General features: G+C 49.1%; 1 protein-coding gene across 1 annotated transcript; it reads left to right on the top strand.

Annotated features, from left to right (window-relative positions):
- Positions 1-227: 227 nt before the first annotated feature.
- Positions 228-13,824, top strand: VEGFB (vascular endothelial growth factor B). The gene is made up of 7 exons (XM_080985557.1): positions 228-831; positions 4,725-4,779; positions 7,348-7,547; positions 9,272-9,348; positions 9,801-9,833; positions 11,662-11,787; positions 13,222-13,824. The coding sequence occupies exons 1-7, from the start codon at positions 757-759 to the stop codon at positions 13,265-13,267; spliced, it is 612 nt and encodes a 203-aa protein (XP_080841683.1). The 5' UTR covers positions 228-756; the 3' UTR covers positions 13,268-13,824.
- Positions 13,825-20,609: the final 6,785 nt, after the last annotated feature.

The following is a 20,609-nucleotide window of genomic DNA, read 5'->3' as shown; positions in this document are numbered from 1 at the left end:
ACCTCTCCAAAGCATCCAGCTGTGGCTGCTTTAAGGTGGGATGGGGTGCAGGATGCTGGGTGAAGCAGACCCTCCTTGACCTGTTTGGTTCAAGGTTTTTCTTGGGATAGGGGTGCAAATCCCCCCACCCGTCTCTCTTTCTCTGACCTGCGCCGGCAGCCAGGCTCAGCCTCCCTCCCTCCCTCCCTTAGGGTGGGATTGAACAGTCACATGAGAGCTCGCTTGCCTCCTTCCCTCTCCTCGCTGTGCCAGCAGCTTCTGTCTCCCTCTCTCTCTCTCCCCCCTCGACTTGGAGCCCAGTTACTTCTGCGGCCGCCTGGCACGACGACACCGCCGTCGCCACCTCCTCCCTGGGCAGCAGCGGCGGCGGCAGCAGCTGCGGAGATGCACCTGTACCCACCCCTGGCTCTCCTTGCGCCCAGGTGCTGGGAGTAGGATGGCACCGAGAGAGAAGCGAGAGGCTGCGCCGGGCACCAGGCTGATCTGAGCCATGCCCAGGTGCAGGGGCAATGCCCAGTTCCTGAGTGGCGGCTGCCCGTCGGCTGGGCATTTTGTCTGAGTGGCAAATCCTGGAGGAGGGGCGGGGGGGGGGCGGGAATCCTGGACGACCTCCTTCCCCAATTGACTGGAGAGCAGCCCCAGAAGCTGCCGCCGAGCCAGCAAACTTTGGAGAAAAGTCTCCAAGAGGAGCCCGAGGCGGGCGCGTGTGCCCCCTTGCCCGGCAGGAGCAGCGGCAGCGGCAGCCTTGGCACCACCATGAACGCCCCCTGCGGTGCCCTTCAGCTCTTCTTGGCTACCACCTTGCAGCTGCACTACTGCGCCGCCACGACGGTAGGTGGGCACAGGACGTTGGGGGGGGGGCGCACGGAGAGCGTGGCTGGGAGTTGGCACCCAAAAGCCCCTGGCATTGAGAAAGAAGCGGGGTGAGAGGAGAGAGAGATGGCAAGCAAGTTTGGGGGGTTTTTTGGTTTTGTTTCTTTTTTTAAATAACTCCGCAGAGGCATGGGGTAGCGAGCTGACACGAATGGGTGCTGGCAGAGAAGGGTGGGTGGGTTTCAGATGGGCATCCAATGCGGAGGAAGACAGAGAGGGGTGTCAGAAGGGGGTGAGGTTATGGGGTGCTGTCAGGATTGCAGGCAGGGGCGAGGCTTTTCTTGAAGGGGGCGCGGGGAGAAGTTCATAGCCCAAACTGGTGTGCCCAGATGGTATAGGACATAGGAGCCAACTACTAGGGGCCGAGGTCCCTTTGCCACCCCCCCCCAATAAAATACCAGAGGGGGTGCCCCCAGTTGGCATTGCCATTCAAATAGTGTGTGTGCACTGTGTCACGTGATCGAGTATGCGTTGATTGTCAAAGCTGTGGTGCTGGTTGGACTGTTAAGTTTTTTGGCATTTCTATCTCTCTTCCCCCCCCCCCCCACTTTTTCCCGTTTCACTCAAATCCTGATGCTTTGCTTTGGGTGCCCCACTCGAACTGTGTACAAATTCAAAGTGCATCCCCCCCCCCAAAAAAAAACCCTCTGGGAACTGTAGTTTAGTCCTCGTAGAGTTACAGTTCCCAGTACCCTTAAATAACAGTAGACAGACAGATAGATAGATAGATAGATAGATAGATAGACAGATAGATGATAGATAGATAGTTAGATGATAGATGATAGAATATGCTTTAAATGCATGGTTTGCATGCAGTCAGTGAGCATTCCCTCCAGGGTCACAGCTGTGAAAGAGACAGCAAGTGGGTCTATGTAAGGACTTTGCTTGCCAGAGATTAGGGGCCCCTTCGTGTCCTTTACCACACATCTTGTGTTAACTGTGGTTTGGGGAGGGAAGGCGGTAAAGAGGGACAAATGCTCAGAGGCTCTTTGCTTCGCAGGGGTTTCCAAGATTCAGCCTTAGTTATTAAAAATCAAAAACGGATCACGGAGCTAAACCTTGGGACACATAAACAATCCTTTCACATTAGCCAGTCACAGAGGTAAAAATCCCCAAAAGATTTCCCTCCAGCTGTGTCTAAATGATAGCCAGAGAGAATATTAGGATTTCGGCTGCCGTCCTATGCAACGCTTACCTTGGAGTAACAGTAAGCTCAGTGGGACTCACTTCTGAGTAAAGTTCTTTAGTATTGCACTGTTAGCTTTTTCTTAAAAAAACCCCAAAAGCCAGCAATAACCCACCTTGGACCTTATTCATAATTTGCATGCCACTTTTAAAGGCAGGATTTGCAAAATAACAGTAAATAATAATAAAGGTTACGAACTAGATAACACCTGTATTGCATTTTCAAATGTTCAAAGCATTGCACATGGAAGGATCCTTACAGCAAAATTACAAACCACTGCTCTCCCCCACACACCTCATGCTACAGAGAAGGGCATTTCGTGGGTCAAAGCTTAGAAACAGAGTCACCGTGCACCAATCAGCCGATAGACAAACTTGGCTACTTGGATCTTGGCTATTCAAGAGTTGCGGGTTCTTGCCACATGGCTTCTGACAAATAAATTCCCTCTCTCCCTCCCTGGCATGGCCCCATGTGCGCTCGCATTTTCTGCCCTCCATATGGGTAATTTAACGATGCACGTGTCCACCCACCGATCAGGCTGTCATCCTACGCGGAACTTCTGTAAAAGTGCCCCACACATTTAAAGCACATGGCTTCCCCCCAAATAACCTTTGAAACTGAGGTTTACCCCTCACAGAGCTACAGTTCCCAGAACCCTTAACAAACTATAGTTCCCAGGGTTGTCTGAGGGAAAACATGTGCTTTTTATGTATGGTGTGGACGTGAACTTTGAGCTGCATAAGACAGCGGGCAGCCACTGGTGCCACCAAGAGCAGCTGAGCTTTGCTCTTGTTCAAAAGCAACACAGCCACCCGAAAAGCACCCAGGAGCCTGGCAGGGAGGGTGGTGGGTGGTGGGGGAGCTACTGAGGGACTTTTCCAGGCCCCTGGGGCCTTCAGCCAATGCCCCACTGGCACTGGGCCTGCCCCTTTCCAGCACCATTCTGGGAAGTGTAGTTTACCCCTCATAGAGCTACAAATGCAAGCACCTTTAAGCCACTACAGTTCCCAGGATTCTTTGGGAAATACAGTGTGAATACAGCCAATAGTACATTTCTTCGTAGTGGTGCTGCTAGCGGGATTTTTGGATTGGTTTGTTCTTATTTTTATTATATATATATTTATTTTGTAGTTTTGTATTGTAAATTGCCCTGAGATCTGTGGGTGTATGGTGGTATGCAAAATAATAATAATAATAATTTGTTGTGTTTGTATCCAAAGTTTTTTCCCTCCAAAGAACTCAAGGTGGCATATGTGGTTCTCCCCCTCTTCATGTAATTCTCACAACAACCTTGTGAGGTAGGTGAGGCTGAGAGGCTGTGACTGGCTCAAGGCCACTCATGGCCTAGTGGGGATTTGAACCCCTGGCCTCTCAGGTCCCAGTCCAACACCCTAACCATTACACCACTATGCACACACTGGGAATTGGCTCAGTGACAGGCATCTCTATGAGCGGACAATATAAATATTCTAAATAAAACCGTTTAAAAATCCATTTGCTCCAGGCATCCAGGCTCATTCTTTCCCTCAAAGGATTATGGGTGCTGTAGTTTGTTAAGGGTTGCTGGGAATTGCAACTCTGTGAGGGGTGAACTACAGCACCCAGAATTCTTTGAGGGAAAGAGTGTGCTTTGGGTGTGCTTTCAATGTATAGTAAGTACACACAGTTGTAGATTATAATTCCTATAGCACATTTACAGCCTTCATGTCTTCTGCCCCCCCCCCTTGTGATCTTTCAGTGGTAGAAAGAGAGAGAGAGAGAGAGAGAGAGAGAGAGAGAGAGAGAAAGAAAGAAAGAAAGAAAGAAAGAAAGAAAGAAAGAAAGAAAGAAAGAAAGATCACTATGTGTGTATGACCTGCTTCTGGAATTTGCTACCATGAGATGCACTGATGACAGTGCCATGGAAGGAAAGCTTAGAGAACCAAGTGGGATTGAGGAAAATCCTGGGAATGAACAAGGGGAACATTGCCTGCAGGCTTCTCATAGACAATGGTTGGCCACTGTGAGAACAGGATGCTGGCCTCCATCGGCCTTTTTGCCTCATCCAGCATCAGGGCTCTTATAATACTCTTGCTGGCAGAGGGCTGCTCCTTCACACCACATGACATAATTCACTTGTGGAACTCACTGCCACAGGATGCAATGGTGGTTGCCTTAAAGACGGCCTTAAAAGGGAGGACTGGACAAATTTGTGGAGGTGGTTGTTCAGCCATGACATGTAAACAGAACCTCCATGTTCAGAGGCAATCTACCTCTTGGGCAGGCACATTTGGGATCCTGAGGAAATGCCATTAGCGCCAGTCGCAAAATGGCTGCCTTGTTTGTGTGTATGTGTGGCCTAGCTCAAAAAGCTGCTACGTGTCACAGAGTGGTGGGGGGGGGAGAGAGGGGACCATAAAATGGTGCAGACATGTCCCCCACAACAGCGCATGTTTTTAAGCACCAGAGTTGTGTGCTGGCTGTGGTCTGTCCCCACCAACAGACTCTAGTGGGAGTGTTTTGCAGGAGCTGCAGTCTCTGGACCAAGCTCCATGCAAGGCGCATGGCAGTGATCAAGCCCAGAGGTTGCCAGTGCATGGATCCCTGTGGCCCAGATAGCTTGAAGCAGACTCCTCAAAGTGTCTTCCCTATTTCTGATCCGCTGCTGTTTCTGATCTATCTGCAGATTCTGCCGCATCCAACTAATGAGATGGAACCGGTTGTGGAGCCAGTTACAGAAGGTAAGAGCCACGGAGTTTGAGGACAGTGGTTTTGAGAGGGGGGGTGCATATCACTCCTGGACGGAGAGAGAGGGACTGTTAGAAAAAACACCCCAAAACACATCTTCCTCCAGCCCCAGATTTTGAGCTCACATGTCTAGGACTGCGAAGACCTGGGTTCAAATGCAGCCCATTGGGGGACCTGATCTTGGGTTGGTGAATCTCTTTCACAGCCTGGCCCTACCTCACAGGACTGTTGTGACGATAAAATGAAAGGGAAGAGTAGGTTAAATCTGCCCATTTTGGGTTCTCTCGGTTTCTCATTTTCCCCCAGTTGTAAGTTCAGATCTCTACATTTCCACACCAGTCTGCAATTAAAAAGAAATATCCCCATGAAAATTTATCGGCATTTTAGGGTGGATTTCTCCAAACATGCCCAGGTTTGTTTGCAGTTTCCCTTAATATACACATTTTCCCTCACTGAATGGGGAAAGAAACTAATTAGCAGGACAGGATATTGAACCTAACTATTGTCGGACAAGGATGGTGGTTGAGGAGTAGAAGACTCCTTCCATCCCCTTCCTGTCCGATTCTCAGTAAACTTGCTATCCTTCCGCTTTGCTCACAGCTCATGCCTCATTAACACCACTCTCAAATTTTTAGACTTCTTAACCAGGGCTCTGGTTTATTTTTATTCCTGCTGATGGTTTACAGCACCATGCCCATCGATAATTATGTGTGAGCTTTATTAGCTATTTCTTCCATTTGTATCACACTCCAAGGGGCTCTCTCTGGGAGTGGGGAAGAAATTTGGCTCGGTTTGCACTGAAAGCCTGAACTAACAAACTCCAACATTCTGAAATGATACACAAACCAAAACAGCTGCCCTTCGAAATTCCTAATTTTGCAATGCCATTCTCTAGCCAATGTGTCTAGAAATGTATATACTACTAGAAAGAGTGTCTAAAAATGCATATATTCCTGAAAATGACGGACAGAAATGGATTATGTCAGGGGAAATTGCTTTGCCAAATGATGCGCATGTCAGGCAAAGTTGAGTACCAAGATGTCACCTCACCTCAAAAAGGATATCTTACAGTTGGAAAAGTTTCTGAAAAGCTCAGCCTAAAATTGTCAAGGGGATGGAGCAGGGGTCAGCAACCTTTTTCAGCCGTGGGGCAGTCCACTGTCCCTCAGACCTTGGGGGGGGGCTGGACTATATTTTAAGGGGGGGGGGAATGAACGAATTCCTATGCCCCACAAATAACCCAGAGATGCATTTTAAATAAAAGCACACATTCTACTCATGTAAAAACACGCTGATTCCCAGACAGTCTGCGGGTCGGACTGAGAAGGCGATTGGGCTGCATCTGGCCCCCAGGCCTTAGGCTGCCATGGGATGGAGCGACAACCGCTGTGAGGAAAGGTTCCAGCCTTGGGACTTTTTGGCTTAGTAAAAATCTCAACAAGAGCTGACACGACAGAAGTTTATAGAATTATGCATGGTGTCTAGAAAGTATATATAGAGAGATTTTTTTTCTCCCTCTTTATAACACTAGAACTTATTGATATCCAATGAAGGTGAACGTTGGAGGAATCAGGAGAGCTTTATATATAAAAAAGTACTTCTTCACTCAGCACACAGTTAAGCTGTGGAACTCCCTCCCACTGCAAGCAGTGACAGCCACCAGCCTACATGGCTTTGAAAGAGGATTAGACAAATTCATGGGGGAGAGGGCTATCTGTGCCTCCTAGCCATGATGATCATGCTCTGCCCTCACACCTGGAGGTAGTTAAGCTCCTGATTTCCCCCTTGCTGAAAAACACAAGAGGGCAGAGAGTTCTTGTGCCTGAATCTTGCATGAGGTGGGTTCCCCACTGGCATCTGGTTGGCTACTGTGAGAACAGGATGCTCTCACAGTAGCCACTAGCCTGATCCAGCAGGCTCTTCTTATGTATAGGGAAAGGTAAAGGGACCCCTGACCATTAGGTCCAGTCGTGGCCGACTCTGGGGTTGCGGTGCTCATCTCGCTTTATTGGCTGAGGGAGCCGGCGTACAGCTTCCGGGTCAGGTGGCCAGCATGACTAAGCCGCTTCTGGCGAACCAGAGCAGTACACGGAAACGCCATTTACCTTCCCGCCGGAGCGGTACCTATTTATCTACTTGCACTTTGACGTGCTTTCAAACTGCTAGGTTGGCAGGAGCAGGGACCGAGCAACGGGAGCTCACCCCGTTGTGGGGATTCGAACCGCCAACCTTCTGATTGGCAAGTCCTAGGCTCTGTGGTTTAACCCACAGCGCCACCCGCGTCCCTCTTCTTATGTATATATTGGGATAAATACACACTAATGCTGACAAAAATTGACAAGCACTTTAAAAACAAAGAACAATACCCAATTGCAAATGCGGAAATGGGGAGAACTGAATTTAAGCCAGGAAAAATGAGAAACGGAGATTGGGATTTGCCCACCCCTGGTCAGAGCCACCAAATTAAATGTTTAAATCTGTTTGAAATGGATACCTCCTCCTCCATCCCTCCTCAGAGATCGTCCTCTGACAATGCTTTTAACCCCTTCTTCTTCTTCTAGTGGTGAGGTTCCTGGAGGTGTTCAGCCGCAGTGCCTGCCAAGCCAAGGAGACAATGGTATCTCTGGACAAGGAGTACCCGGACTTAGTCATCAGCCACCTCATTGTGCCCTCCTGCGTGGCTCTAAAGCGCTGTGTGGGCTGCTGCGCTGATGAATCGGCACAGTGTATGCCGTCCCGGACGTATACAGTGACCATGGAGGTAATGAACTGGGGCAAGAATAGGGGAAATCCCCTCAGTAAGGCCAGGACAGGGAACCTTTTGCCCTCCAGAGTGGTGGTGGTGGCAGCCGACAGCTATGTTCTCCCTGTGGAGGCAGGATGCCTCCATATTCATGTGGGGAGAGTTGCTCTCAGAGACAGCTGTTGTGGGTTTCTCAGAGACATCTGGTTGGCCACTGTTGGCCACTGGCCTGACTCAGCAAAGCTCTTCTTATATTCTCGGTGGGGGCAGATTGAGGCAGGTGGGCAGTGCCCCTTTCATCCTAAAGGGCTAGCCTTCATGGCTCAGGATATTTCCAGGACACCTAGCACCCTTCAAGAAGAGGGAAGGATCCTGCAAAGTTGATAGGCCAGTTCTTGATTACATGTGAGGTTAACTTGCCCCCACCTGCAAAAATGAAAAAGTAAATAAGTGAACCACAGCCACAAAATCTGGTTTTGTTTTCCCCCCCAGAATATTTGCTCTGGTTTGTTCTCAATATCATTATAAAAATAAAAAGCTTCACAATATTTTTAGACATATCGGCCACATTCATACCACAAGCGGAAAGCACTTGCAGAGTTACAGTTCCCAGACTGGTTTAACAACCAATCCCTCTCCACAGAGAGCTCTGGAAAATGTAGCCCTGCAAGGTGAGTAAAAATATCTTAACAAGTTACATACACATATACTGTCCTTTGATTAGTTAGTTATTCAGCTACCTGGTTATTTTTATTTTATAAGGTGGGAGCTCTTTTTTTTAGGCCCCTAAAGTCTGCATTTTGCAGAGTGAGGAACCTCTGGCTTGGGGAGAAGCAGCCTCACAGGCCAAATTTGGACCCCATGGTGGTCAAAATTTGGCCTGTGAGGCTGCTTCTCCCCAAGCCATGCCCACTTGCCCCACACCTGATGGGTAAGGTAAGGTAAAGGACCCCTGGACGGTTAAGTCCAGTCCAAGCTGGCTATGGGGTTGCATCGCTTATCTCACTTTCAGGCCAAGGGAGCCGGTTTTTGTCCTCAGGCAGCTTTCCAGGTCATGTGGCCAGCATGACTAAACCGCTTCTGGTGCAACGGGACACCATGACAAATGCCAAAGCACACGGAAATGCAGTTTACCTTCCCCCCACAGCGGTACCTATTTATCTACTCGTGCTGGTGTGCTTTCGAACTGCTAGGTTGGCTGAAGCTGGGACAGAGCAATGGGAGTTCACCCCATCGCACGGATTCAAACTGCCAACCTTCTGATTGGCAAGCCCAAGAGGATCAGTGTGGTGTAGTGGTTAAGAGCAATAGACTCGTAATCTGATGAACCGGGTTCGCGTCTCTGCTCCTCCACATGCAGCTGCTGGGTGACCTTGGGCTAGTCACACTTCTCTGAAGTCTCTCAGCCTCACTCACCTCACAGAGTGTTTGTTGTGGGGGAGGAAGGGAAAGGAGATTGTTAGCCGCTTTGAGACTCCTTTGGGTAGTGATAAAGCGGGATATCAAATCCAAACTCCTCCTCCTCCTCTTCTTCTTCTTCTTCTTCGGTGGTTTAGACCACAGCGCCACCCACATCCCATCTGACGGGTAGAGATGCTGGTATGACTAAGGATGATGGGAGTTTGTCCAACATCATCTGGAGGGCCACCGGGCCTCAATCCCTTGCCCAGATGAATTCTGGGTCAGAACCATCAACACTCCTCTTATGGTCTCCTTTTTCCTTCCTTTCTCCCATTCTCCAGGTGTTATTGTTGAGCAAGTTCCAACGCAGCCACTTGCAGCAGCTGACTTTTGAGGAGCACGCTACCTGTGAATGCAGGTGAGAGTCAGAAGGGTGGGGGGCTGCTGAAGAAGAGACAGGTGATTGGGACCATTCCGTGATAGCCACCAACCTGGATGGCTTCAAAGGAGGATTAGACAAATTCATGGAGGAGAAGGTTACTAGCCAGTGGCTATGAGCCAGGATGACTAGGTTCACCCTTCTCTTTCAGAAGCAGTATGATCCCAAATGCCAGTGCCAGAGAGCCTCAGGAGGGGAGATCACTCCTGTGTTTAGGTCCTGCTTGCGGGCTCCCCATAAGTTTCTGTGAGAACAGGATGCTGGGCTAGATGGCCCTTTGGTCTGATCCAGCAGCCAGACTCTTATTATGTTCTTAAGCCAGTTATAATTCTGCTCGCAGGCTTGCAGTGGAAGAGCAATGATTAGGTAGTGCTGGGAGCCATCAATGCCGAACAAGCACCAAATACTAACCTTATTCTTCTGCTTTTCAGACCAAAGGAAGTTTATAGATTGCCCACGCACAGGTAAAAAAATTTCTCCCTCTTATAGGCCTCTAGTGTGTGTGTGTGTGTGTGTGTGTGTGTGTGTAGGTTTTAATTCCCCTCAAGCCCCCTGTACCAATATACAAACATTACAGTCAAAACCTCCATTTACGTTACCCTCTGGTTACGTAAACTTCGGGATGCGTGCATGTCAAAACCGGAAGTATTTTACCGGGTTTCGCCGCACGGTCTGCGCATGCGCAGAAGCAGTCCTCAGGTTCAGGAAACCTCGGGATCCAACCAGACCTCTGGAACGGATCCCATCCGAAACCAGAATTACCACTGTACTCTGAAACTTGAGATGTACAGTGGTACCTCAGGTTCAGTACTTAATTCGTTCTGGAGGTCCTTTCTTAACCTGAAACTGTTCTTAACTGGGGAAACCCAGCCAGATGGGCGGGGTACAAATAATAAATTATTATTATTAATTATTATTATTAACCTGAAGCACCACTTTAGCTAATGGGGCCTCCTGCTGCTGCTGCCGCGCCGCCGGAGCATGATTTCTGTTCTCATCCTGAAGCAAAGTTCTTAACCTGAAGCACTATTTCTGGGTTAGCGGAGTCTGTAACCTGAAGCGTATGTAACCTGAAGCGTATGTAACCTGAGGTACCACTGTATATTTTTACGACCCACCTTATTTCTGTGGTTGTAGGTTTTTAACTGGTTTTTAATAGTTTAATTGCTGTAATTGTTGTTACCTGCTCTTGGAATTTAGGGTAAAAGGTGGGTAATTAATAATTATAATATTGTAATAATAATGATGGTGATGATGATGATGTTGGGGGAGCATCAATAGAGTCATAGAATTTTAGAGTTGCAAAGGTCGTCTAGGGTCACCTAGTCCAACTCCCTGCATTAAAATACATCTTATGGTTCTTTGGGTTGCATCCAATATTAGCAGTGGTGGAGCAAGCCGATTGGGCATGTGCCCTGCGCCCAAGGGGCCTCCGAGGAGTCTGACTGCCTCCTCCCACTCAGCCGCCCTACAGCTGAGGGGGAGGCTGCAGGCCGACCGTTTGGGGCAGCGTGGAGAGATGCATGGCTTGGGGACGCAGCAGGCCCTGGCATTTTGTCACCCCCTCAGTGGTGACACCTGTGGCAGACTGCCCCCACCACATCACCCTTGCTCCGCCCCTGAATATTAGTCCTACTCAGCGTAGGCCCCCTAAATTAATGGGCATGAGTGACATAGATTATTAATTTCAGGGGGTCTACCCTGAATAGAATTTCGGCCCCATTTGCAGTATACGTTTATAACAGTATTACACCACTTTAACATTCTGAAAGCTATAGTCTGATAAGGGTGCTAAAAGATGCTAGTAACCCCCCCTTCCCCTCATTCGCATAAAAGCAATCCAAAACTGTATTAGCCATAACAATAATTCATTTATATCCTGCTTAATACATACAATTAATTTCTATATATACCTCTTAACACTGCTTAATTGACAAGGTAGTACAGTGAGAATACATAATAATATCAATAGTGGGGGGGAAATAAAAAGAACAATCAACGGTTCATGTAACGTACATCGAAATTTAAATGAACACAGAGCTCACCAATAGGTAAACTTGTTTTTTAAAAAATCCAATAATGTTGCAACCAAAAGTAGCCCCAAAGCTCCGAATCGAGGAATGTCCTTTGTAAAAAGGGGACACATACCCTCCATATGCTAAAAGGCACAGGAGGGACGCTGTCTGAAAACAATTAAAAAGAGGGGAAATGTGGGGTGAGCTTGTAACCCCACATATTTGGAAGGCACTCCTCCAAGATGTTGCTTCATCTGGGATTCTCCTCTCCCAACAGCCCGTCCTGCGCGCCCTGTCCGGACAGGAAGAAGCGGGTCAACCCACTGACATGTGAATGCGTATGCAAGCGTGATTCCATCCGTTGTCAGCAGCGTGGCTGGGAATTCAACAAGGCCACTTGCAGGTGGGGTTCACCTCCCTTCCCCCCCAACCCTGAACATCCCTCTAATGGTGGGCTTTCAGGCCAGGAACCGCCAGTGTAGTACCTTCCAGATACTATTGGGCCTGAGGGAGTCTTGGGCCAAGTGCGTGCTAGTGGCACCCCCCCCCCAATCTTTTGGTGGGCCCTGGCAGGCTTTAACGGGCAGCAGCTCCAGCCAGTAGCAACGGCGTCAGATCTGTGGCTTAGGGCCACCATTTTAATTGCCCACAACTCCCAGGGCATTATGGGAAATGTTACCTCTTAAGGTACCTGGATCCAAGCCAACAACTTGGCTTATTTCATTTCATAGAATCGTAGAGTTTGAAGGGACCCCAATGGTCATCTCGTCCAACACCCTGCAATGCAGACATCTCAACTAAAGTGTCCATGACACAGCCTCTGCTTAAAAACCTCCAATGAAGGAAAAAATCCACAACCCACAGAGGGAGACTATTCCACTTGTCAAACAGCTCTTGCCGTCAGAAAGTTTTTCCTGATGTTTAGTCAGAATCTCCTTTCTTGTAACTTGAAGCCATTGGTTTGAGTCCTTCCCTCAAGAGCAGGAGAAAACATACTGGCTACATCTTCCGTGTGGAACAAGCAAGTTTTCTCCTGCTATGGGGGTAGAACTCAAACCAACGGCTTCAAGTTTTTAAACTTTGGTTCCCCATTATGAAAGTCACCCTTTTCGGAATGCAGGTGCCAGACGGAGGGGGTGGGGCTAGTTTTCTGAATGCACCCCAGAACACATTTCTACCTCCTGTGACCCCTTGAAGGGACGCAAGCAGAGACGGTTACTCTGTTTGGGCAAAGGGGGCCCCTCCCCACCACCCTCAGTCTGCCCTCAGTCAATGCCAACAATGTCTAGGCAACACAATGACCATATACATACGTAATAGACAATCTTTATAGAATTCCTTCAAAATAAGATGGGTTTATGAAGCATTCTTTATCCTCCCACCACGCTGACGAAGAATTCTACGAAACAGTAGTCAATATCCGGAATCACTGTTCAGTGTTGGACATCATATTTGTTGAATACACAAAGCTTCACAGCTTGTCTTTCATCGTACAAAGTTTGGTACCTCGCTTCATTTAAAGATTTTCAGAGACTTTGAGACTAACGGTTTCATTTTGAACATTTTATGGTTTGAAGGAATTTTATAAAGATTGTCTGTTACGTATATATATGGTCATCATGTTGCCTAGACTGTTGACATTCTCTTTGCAACACAGCGGTTTGTTTGAATATTCAGTCTATGCCTGCATGCCTTCTCCTTACAACTGTCATTGCCTCGGCTCCCACCTATTGCTGGGCTCCCTGACTTCCGCCCTGCCAGCCCCAGTGGGAGCCAGTCCCCACAGGTATAAAGAAACCCGAGGACATTTTTAAAGGAGGGTTTATTCTTACTGCAGGTGTGTGAAACACCGCAGGCGATCCGGCAGGAAAGCAAAAGCGTAGCTGCACGGGAAGCCAGGACTTGGAGGAGTTTGGATCTCGGACCTTTCTCGGTCGGGGATGACTTTTCTCTGGTGGGAATGAAGCACGGGACTTGCCAAGGAGACGTCCAATGGTCGCTGGGGAAGGAGAAGCAGTCTTCTTTATCTACCACTGCAACACCATACCGGATTACCTCTCTTCACAGCGGAAGGAGGCTGTACCACACGCAAGAGCCGTACCACACTCCCATGGAAGGCAGACTGAAGGAGCATCTCCTCAGTGTCAGGACACTGAGATCGGTCCCACTCATATTTAAAAACAACAACCGCTAAACTGGTCGTCTGTTTGTCCTGGGCCTCTCCTGGGCTGCTTCTAATTTATAACTGTCTCTCCTCTGAGGGAGCTTTCTTTTCTTTTCCCACCCGCCCCTCACTCGCTTTCTTCCCACGTTTTGTGGTGTGTTGGGGAGGCTTCCGGCATCCCACCCTCTTCCAGGCTGAAGGAGAAGAGTCACAAAGAGCCGCTCTTTTATGAGAGGGAATATTACTCTTAACATAAAGATCTGCCACTATGACACAGCTCCTGGGAGCCGCGACCTCTCTGCCTTGCGTGGCTTCCAGAACGCCATCCCACAATGCCGTTCTTCTTCATCATGGGTAGTTTGGTGGGGTTCGCCCATTTTAGTGGGCACATTTACAAACCAGAGAAGTTGTTGTGGGCAACACACACACACACACACACACACACACACACACACACACTGCAGATCAAGCACAGTCTGCCGTCTAGTTTGAGCTAGCCTGATTTCAGCAGGGGACCTTGTGGGCACCAGGAAAGGCTTCTGTGGCTTACCTGTGCACCCAAGGGTGCCATGTTTCCAACCCCGCTTGACAGAGTCACAGCGGCAAAGGTCAAGCCTCATGGTAGCTCAGTGATGGAGCATCTAAATTTCAAACAGAACGTGCCAGGCTCAGTCCCTCATGGCGTCTCCAGGAAGGGCTAGGAGAGACTCCCTGCCTGAAACCTGAGGGCAGCTGCCAGTCAGAGTAAACAATACTGAGGTGGATGGGCCAATGGTCTGACTCAGTAGAAGGCAGATTCCTATGCTCCTAAATTTAAATTAGGACAAGGTGGGGAGAAGGAGGCAATGTGTGGGGTGAGTTCAGCTGTATTTTCAAAGGAATTTTGGATTTTACAGTGAAAGTGTTACAGTTCATAATAGCTTCCAGGGTTAAATATCTGGGGAAATTTGACTTTACTTAAATGTTTATGAAGCCCAGGGCACTTCAGCTAATGAGTGACCGTTGATAAGCCTGCTCACTCAAACAAATGAATGCATGTATTGACATACACAAACACCAAACAGAGCAGCTATTTCCCCCTTGCGCACGCACACACACAAAAGATTTGGGAAAAGAATCCTAAGTCGGGGGAAACCCCAAAAACACTCCAGTAAGGACTGATCATACTCAATGGCCACAGAAAGGTGGTTGACTATTAGGTGGCTATGGAATGGAGTGTTCTGGAATAGGGCACAGCTAGCTGGATTCTCAAACAACATCTTGCTGTGCTGCAGCATCTTGTTGCAGCTCCAACTTAACAATTAACAGGCTAGCAATATATATGATGCTTAACAGGTTAGAGCAGATGTTAGGTAAGCCCCCTGCCCCTAGGAGCGGTCAATTCAAATGTTGAATCTGGAGTTAAATGAAAGCAAGACGTTTGAAGGAATAAAAAATAGGTAAAGGTAAGGGACCCCTGACTGTTAGGTCCATTCCTGGACAACTCTGGGGTTGCGGTGCTCATCTCGCTTTCTTGGCTGAGGGAGCCGGTGTACAGCTTCTGGGTCATGTGGCCAGCATGACTAAGCCGCTTCTGGCGAACCAGAGCAGCGCACGGAAGCACCGTTTACCTTCCCGCCGGAGCGGTACCTATTTATCTACTTGCACTTTGACGTGCTTTCAAACTGCTAGGTGGGCAGGAACAGGGACTGAGCAACGGGAGCTCATCCCGTCGTGAGCTCATCCCGTCGTGGGGATTTGAACTGCCTACCTTCTGATCGGCAAGCCCTAGGCTCTGTGGTTTAGACCACAGCGCCACCCGCATCCCTAGGAATAAGCATGAGCAAATGCAATGCTATTTGTGCAGGAGATTTGTGAGCAGACTTCCCATACACCCCCCCCCCCCAATTTACCTAATGGCGGCCAGAAGGGACTCTAATTTTGGCCAGGGCAATGCTGCTCAGGGAAGATAGGCTTTATTTTATTTTATGTATTTATTTAAATAATTTTTATTTTGCTCTTCAGCCAAATAAAGACTTCTAGAGCAGCATATAGGCAACCGTAAATGAGACATTTATGGCTGCTCTCAGGCTTACATTCTAAAAAGACATAGCACAAAAGGAAAATGGGTGGGAAGGAGGAAATAATCAAACTCAGGTGCATGTTCTTAATTACAGGTACTTCTAGTGGCCAGCTTATCTGGAAAATCTCAAGGAAAGAGGAAATTTGTATTTCACCCTTTCTCCTGTGCCATTTCTTGAATCAAAACCCTTCCCACTCCCCCCCACCCCACCAAGTTGCTATTAGTGGAAACATCCCAGGCACGTGCATGTTTACTGTGGCATTAAAACCTTAATCTCTATTCATCTACAGCAGATGTGGAGAACCTTGGCCCTCCAGATGTTGATGAACTACAACTCCCATCAGCTCCATCAAGCATGGGCAGGGCCAGGGGATTTATAATTCACCAACATTTGGAGAGCCAAAGGTCCCCCACACCTTATAGATCTCAATGGTGTTTGACAGAGTAAAAGGGGGCAAGCTTACAAATTAGAAATTGCCTCAGGGCAGAGGAAGGAAATGCAGACGGGGTAAAGGAGTGCTGGTGGAATATTTCAGTGAAACATATTTAGCCCCAGCTGCTGCTGAATACACGGAAGCAGACTTTCTGCCAAAGGTTTCGCAAAAGGAAAAAAGTGGGTGGCGGTGCTATGAATGGATGGGAAAGTATCCACAAGGGATCCCTGTTACATCCTAGAGGAGGCTGCCTCATTCTAAGAAGGGCATTCTTTGCATTTCTGGAAGAGACAAGCAAGTCTTCTGCCAGGCCACAGAGATATAAAAATCCAGAGTCTACCCTCTACCTGCCCCAGCATCCTGCTTCCATCAGTGGTCAGCAGCCAGACGCCCCTGGGAAGCCCACAAAGCATGGCATGGAGACAATAGCCATCTCCTCCTGTTGTGCCGCCCTCCCACTGCCAGCATCTGGTATAGAGTAGACTGTCCCTGCTTGTGGAGGCTCCATTTGGCTCCATGTCTACTTGCTGCTCCACCGTTCCCATTTAGCTATTATGGCTAATGGGTAGCTGTTTATAAATTGGCAAGGTATTTTGGCCAGGGCGAAAAAGTGCCAGGCTTTTCCTGCAGCTCCAGTTGGGCTGCTGTTGTTAGCACAGAGCCCTCCCTCTGGCCCTCCCCAGCCCCGTGGAACTCGACTCCTCTTTTCAGGGCCCGTGAATGACTGAGTCCCTCGCTCCTTTCTTTCCCAGGCTGGCTGAATGGGCCCAGCCATGCCCAGCGTTGGCAGTGCCAGGCGGAGACGTGCTTCTCCGCATGGATTCCCCAGCCCATGCCGGCTGTGTGTGTCAGTGTGTGTGTGTGTGTGTGTGTGTGTGTGTGTGTGTGTCTGTCGGGTGGGGGGATCCTGGCTGTGTGAGTTTCACATGAAGAATAAGGAGCTGGCTCTGTAACAACAAGCAGTTTGATCCTAAACGGGGACGTGCGAGGACTCCAAAGGCTTCCCATTTGCGGAATCCACGGGTTCTTCAACTTGGAAGCCTTTGAATCCTAGAAACTGTGTGTGCTTATGCACTCCTCATGTGCTCAGGGGAAGGCTTGTCATTTCTTCCTTCGTCCGCATATCACTGGGCAAAGCCCTACCATCCAGATAATTACACGCGGGCACTCCAAATGTTGCTGGACTCGTGACTCAGCCAGCATGGCCAGGAATGATGGGAACTGTAGTCCAGCAATATCTGGAAGGAGGCAGGTTCCCCAGCCCTTCACAAAGATCTACAGCTCTCTGAATGTTCCACCCACCTTCCCAGAAGACTGACTTTTAACAGGTAGGTGGGACGGCCCACATGCCCATCATCTGATGCTACATTGATGTAAGGTGATTGGCAGGTGGGTTTTCCCACCCATTTGTCCAAGTTGGCCCTTGGGAGTGGCCCAAGCAGGACCAGACTTCCTGAACAGGATGGGTCAATCCTACTTCATGTTCAGGTACACCAGCCAGTTTCCCCACAAAATGACATCAGGGTGTGGGGCAGTTGGCCATTGGTGCAGAAAAATGGCATGGCGGGACAAATGGGGAAGTCTGATGTTTGGCCTGTGAATTAGGTTTGGCCCGTTGACCCCTGAACTAGAGACTAGATTTCCCTTTGTGGCACGGCAAGAAAAGCATTGCTTTTCACATCTCTGTGAGTCTGGTTCCTGGACCAGGGACAGTGACAGAGCCAAGGGTGCTGGGGGGAGGGGGGTGTCAATTCTAACTCGTGGCCAAAATTGTCCACCAAAACAGAGGCTGGGAAACAGACACTTGCTCTTTGACATATATGGCTAAATCGCATCGCAAAACTGCATTGAGCTGGCAGCACGGCTGCCTTTGAAGGTCTTGTCTTTAGAACGGCTGGTTGGTCTTGAGATGACGTGTCCGTGGTCCTCTCTCCTTTCTGCTCATTTTGTCACACTTGCAAGTATTTACATATTTCACTATCGGCTAGTCTCCAGACCATATATGTCTAATATATTGTGGTGGTCTCTTTGGAAGGGTTTGCATTGAGTGTGTTCACAGCCTCGGCTCTGGCGCCTGGGCCTCTGCACAATATTTCACCCTTCCCCTTCTTTGGCTGACGTGTGCCCGGGAGCTTCCTGCCTCCCCCTCTCTCCTGACCAGGTCACATACCATACTCTGCTATCTATTATTCCTAGGGCTGCCAGACCTCCAGGGCTGCCCTGAAGCCTCCAGGTTTGCTTGGCCCCTTCCAGCTGGCAGGGGGAGGGCTCAAATCTCCACGTGGGAGAGCGTGCCTGAAAAAAAATTGATCAAGAAGACTACACATGCAGCTTGCAAGTTTTAGTCCAGCAGGAGCCAGCTCCAAATTATTGCACAGACTCTCTGAGGGATCTGCCCTCCTCCCCTCCCCTCTCCCAATGAACCTCCGTCTCCAGGGCTCAGTGGTGGGAGGGAACGCAAAGGAAGAATCACCAGGGCCCACCCCCATGACAACACCAGGGCTTGTCTCCCTATGACCCCCAGGGCTGGCCCGAGGGGTTTTGCCTACACCCTGCCACCAGTCTTGCCCTGATGCAGTGGCAAGGGCAGTGGGGTTATGTGGGCCACGGGTGAAAGCCTGCTGGGGCTGGCAGCAGCACAATAGGGAGGCGGGGCAGGGAGGCAGATCTGCTGCCTGAAGCAAGTGGCTTCATCTTGCCTAATGGATGGGCCGCCCCTGATGATGACACCAGTGGCCTCCTCTAGGTCTTAGTTTTGGGCCCTGAAATCTCGGGGTCTGGGGTGCTCCTGACCTGGGCCAACCCTAATTATTATTATTTTGCTAAATTTATAAATTTATAAGCCAGCAACTTACACAGGGGTTATATTCCAGGGATTGCACCTAAAGCCAAAATTGCACATAGTCAAAACACATTGTGTGCAATGGCAGTTGGGATTGCAGAAGTCTTTTTTCCCCTATCTGCCCCCTTAATATATACTGTATATTTTTTAATCTTTCCCAAGTCCATAAGGCTGAATGTGCACAAGATACATGCACGCAGGTTGTGGGCTTACTGTACAGTACTCTAATTCCTCCAAAGGATCCCAGGGTGGCAAGCATGTCAGTACCAAAAGAATACCCCGAGTGATTTAGCCACCAATCCCTTTTCCCAGGGAATTGTAGCTGTGGGAGGGGAATAGCAGTCTCCTCACAACTCTAGTTCACAGACTTTTCAGTTAAAACAGGAGTGGGGAACATTTTTTCAGCTTGAGGGCCACATTCTATTCTTGACAAGTTCCTGGGGGCCACATGTCAGTGGTGGGCGGGGCCAAAGGCAAAAGAGTAACAAATGTAAATCTTACCTTTGTGCAATTGGTTGGTTTCTATATACACATTCTATTCCCCATCCAGATAAGCAAGAGCATTATCACAGTTCAAGGACAGATTCCAGCCAGGCAAAACCCTCAAGGAGGTTGCAGAGCTGGGCTCTGGAGGAGGTGTGGCCTGGGGAGAGTCCCAAGGGCCAGATGGAGGGCTGTGGAGGTCCACATGTGTCCCCTGGGGCTGAGGTCCCCCGTCCCTGGGTTAAGAATCAAAGACGCCCAAGAGAAGCACGATAGAGGATGATAAAAGCATGTGTTGCGTGAAGAAAGTGGGGAGGAAGGCGATTTACCCACCCTCTCTTGTAATAATGAACTCGGGGCTAGCCAACAAAACTGACTGGCAAGACATCCAGGACAGCCAAAATAAATTTAATTCATCACATAGTACATTGTTAATTTATTGAATTGGCTGCCTCAGGAGGTGGTGGTGAACTGCTTTCCCTGGCTTTGAAATGGGATAGGACACATCCATGGAGGAAAATCGATGGCTCCAGGATTTGGGAGTGGGCTCAGGCACTGAACTCTCATTGGGCCCCCATAATTTGGAACAGCCATGATGTGCAAACTGAGACTTCTCCCAGGCTACTCCTGATCTTCCTGGGTGTTTTGTTCGAAGAAGATGTTGCAGCGCCATGGGTCTTGGGGCCCTGGTAAATACCAAGCGCTGCCAACCTTCTGGAACCAGCCTTACTGCCACAGCTAAAATAGAACTTCCATGTCCAGAGGCACAATATCCAGAGAACAGGGAGGCCAATTACAGGGGAGGACTGTTTCCTCCATCCCTTTGCTTGTGGTCTTCCCGAAAAACATCTGACTGGCTGGCCTTGGAAACAGGGCATCGGATGAGAGTGACCTTTGGCCACATTCAGAAACAAGATTCTTGGAAGTGGTGGGGAACTGTGGGGCCTCCTAACTTGGGTTCATGTCCTATGGGCAGCCTGGGACACAGAGCCATGTCTTTCCCAGGAATGGGCATTTGGAAAAGCTGCCCTGTGGGGTTTCCAAGCAGACTTTGGCCCTAACCTTGGAAGAGTCAATATTTACAGAGTCCAGTTGGAGGCCTGAATGTTGAGTTGGGGGGAGAAATCTCCCTCCGCAGCCACCTTTCCCAAGGCCACTACTAAAAGCTAGGGAGGGAGGATGGGTGTTGGCGCACAAAAATACTAGAGTATCAGGGGTGAATGACCCCCTCCTCTTGCTC

The sequence above is a fragment of the Podarcis pityusensis genome, assembly GCF_964106645.2.
Source record: "Podarcis pityusensis genome assembly, chromosome: 16".
NCBI lineage: Eukaryota > Metazoa > Chordata > Lepidosauria > Squamata > Lacertidae > Podarcis > Podarcis pityusensis.
The sequence above is the reverse complement of the archived record's forward strand: the minus strand, read 5'-3'. Positions and strand labels throughout refer to the sequence as shown.

Bases quoted from the DNA above. Each gene is read 5' to 3' on its own strand.
- VEGFB (XM_080985557.1), top strand. From the start codon at position 757: ATGAACGCCCCCTGCGGTGCCCTTCAGCTCTTCTTGGCTACCACCTTG. The intron at 4,780-7,347 runs GTAAGAGCCACG...TTCTTCTTCTAG, and splicing joins TGTGGAGCCAGTTACAGAAG to TGGTGAGGTTCCTGGAGGTG. The intron at 9,349-9,800 runs GTGAGAGTCAGA...TCTGCTTTTCAG, and splicing joins CACGCTACCTGTGAATGCAG to ACCAAAGGAAGTTTATAGAT.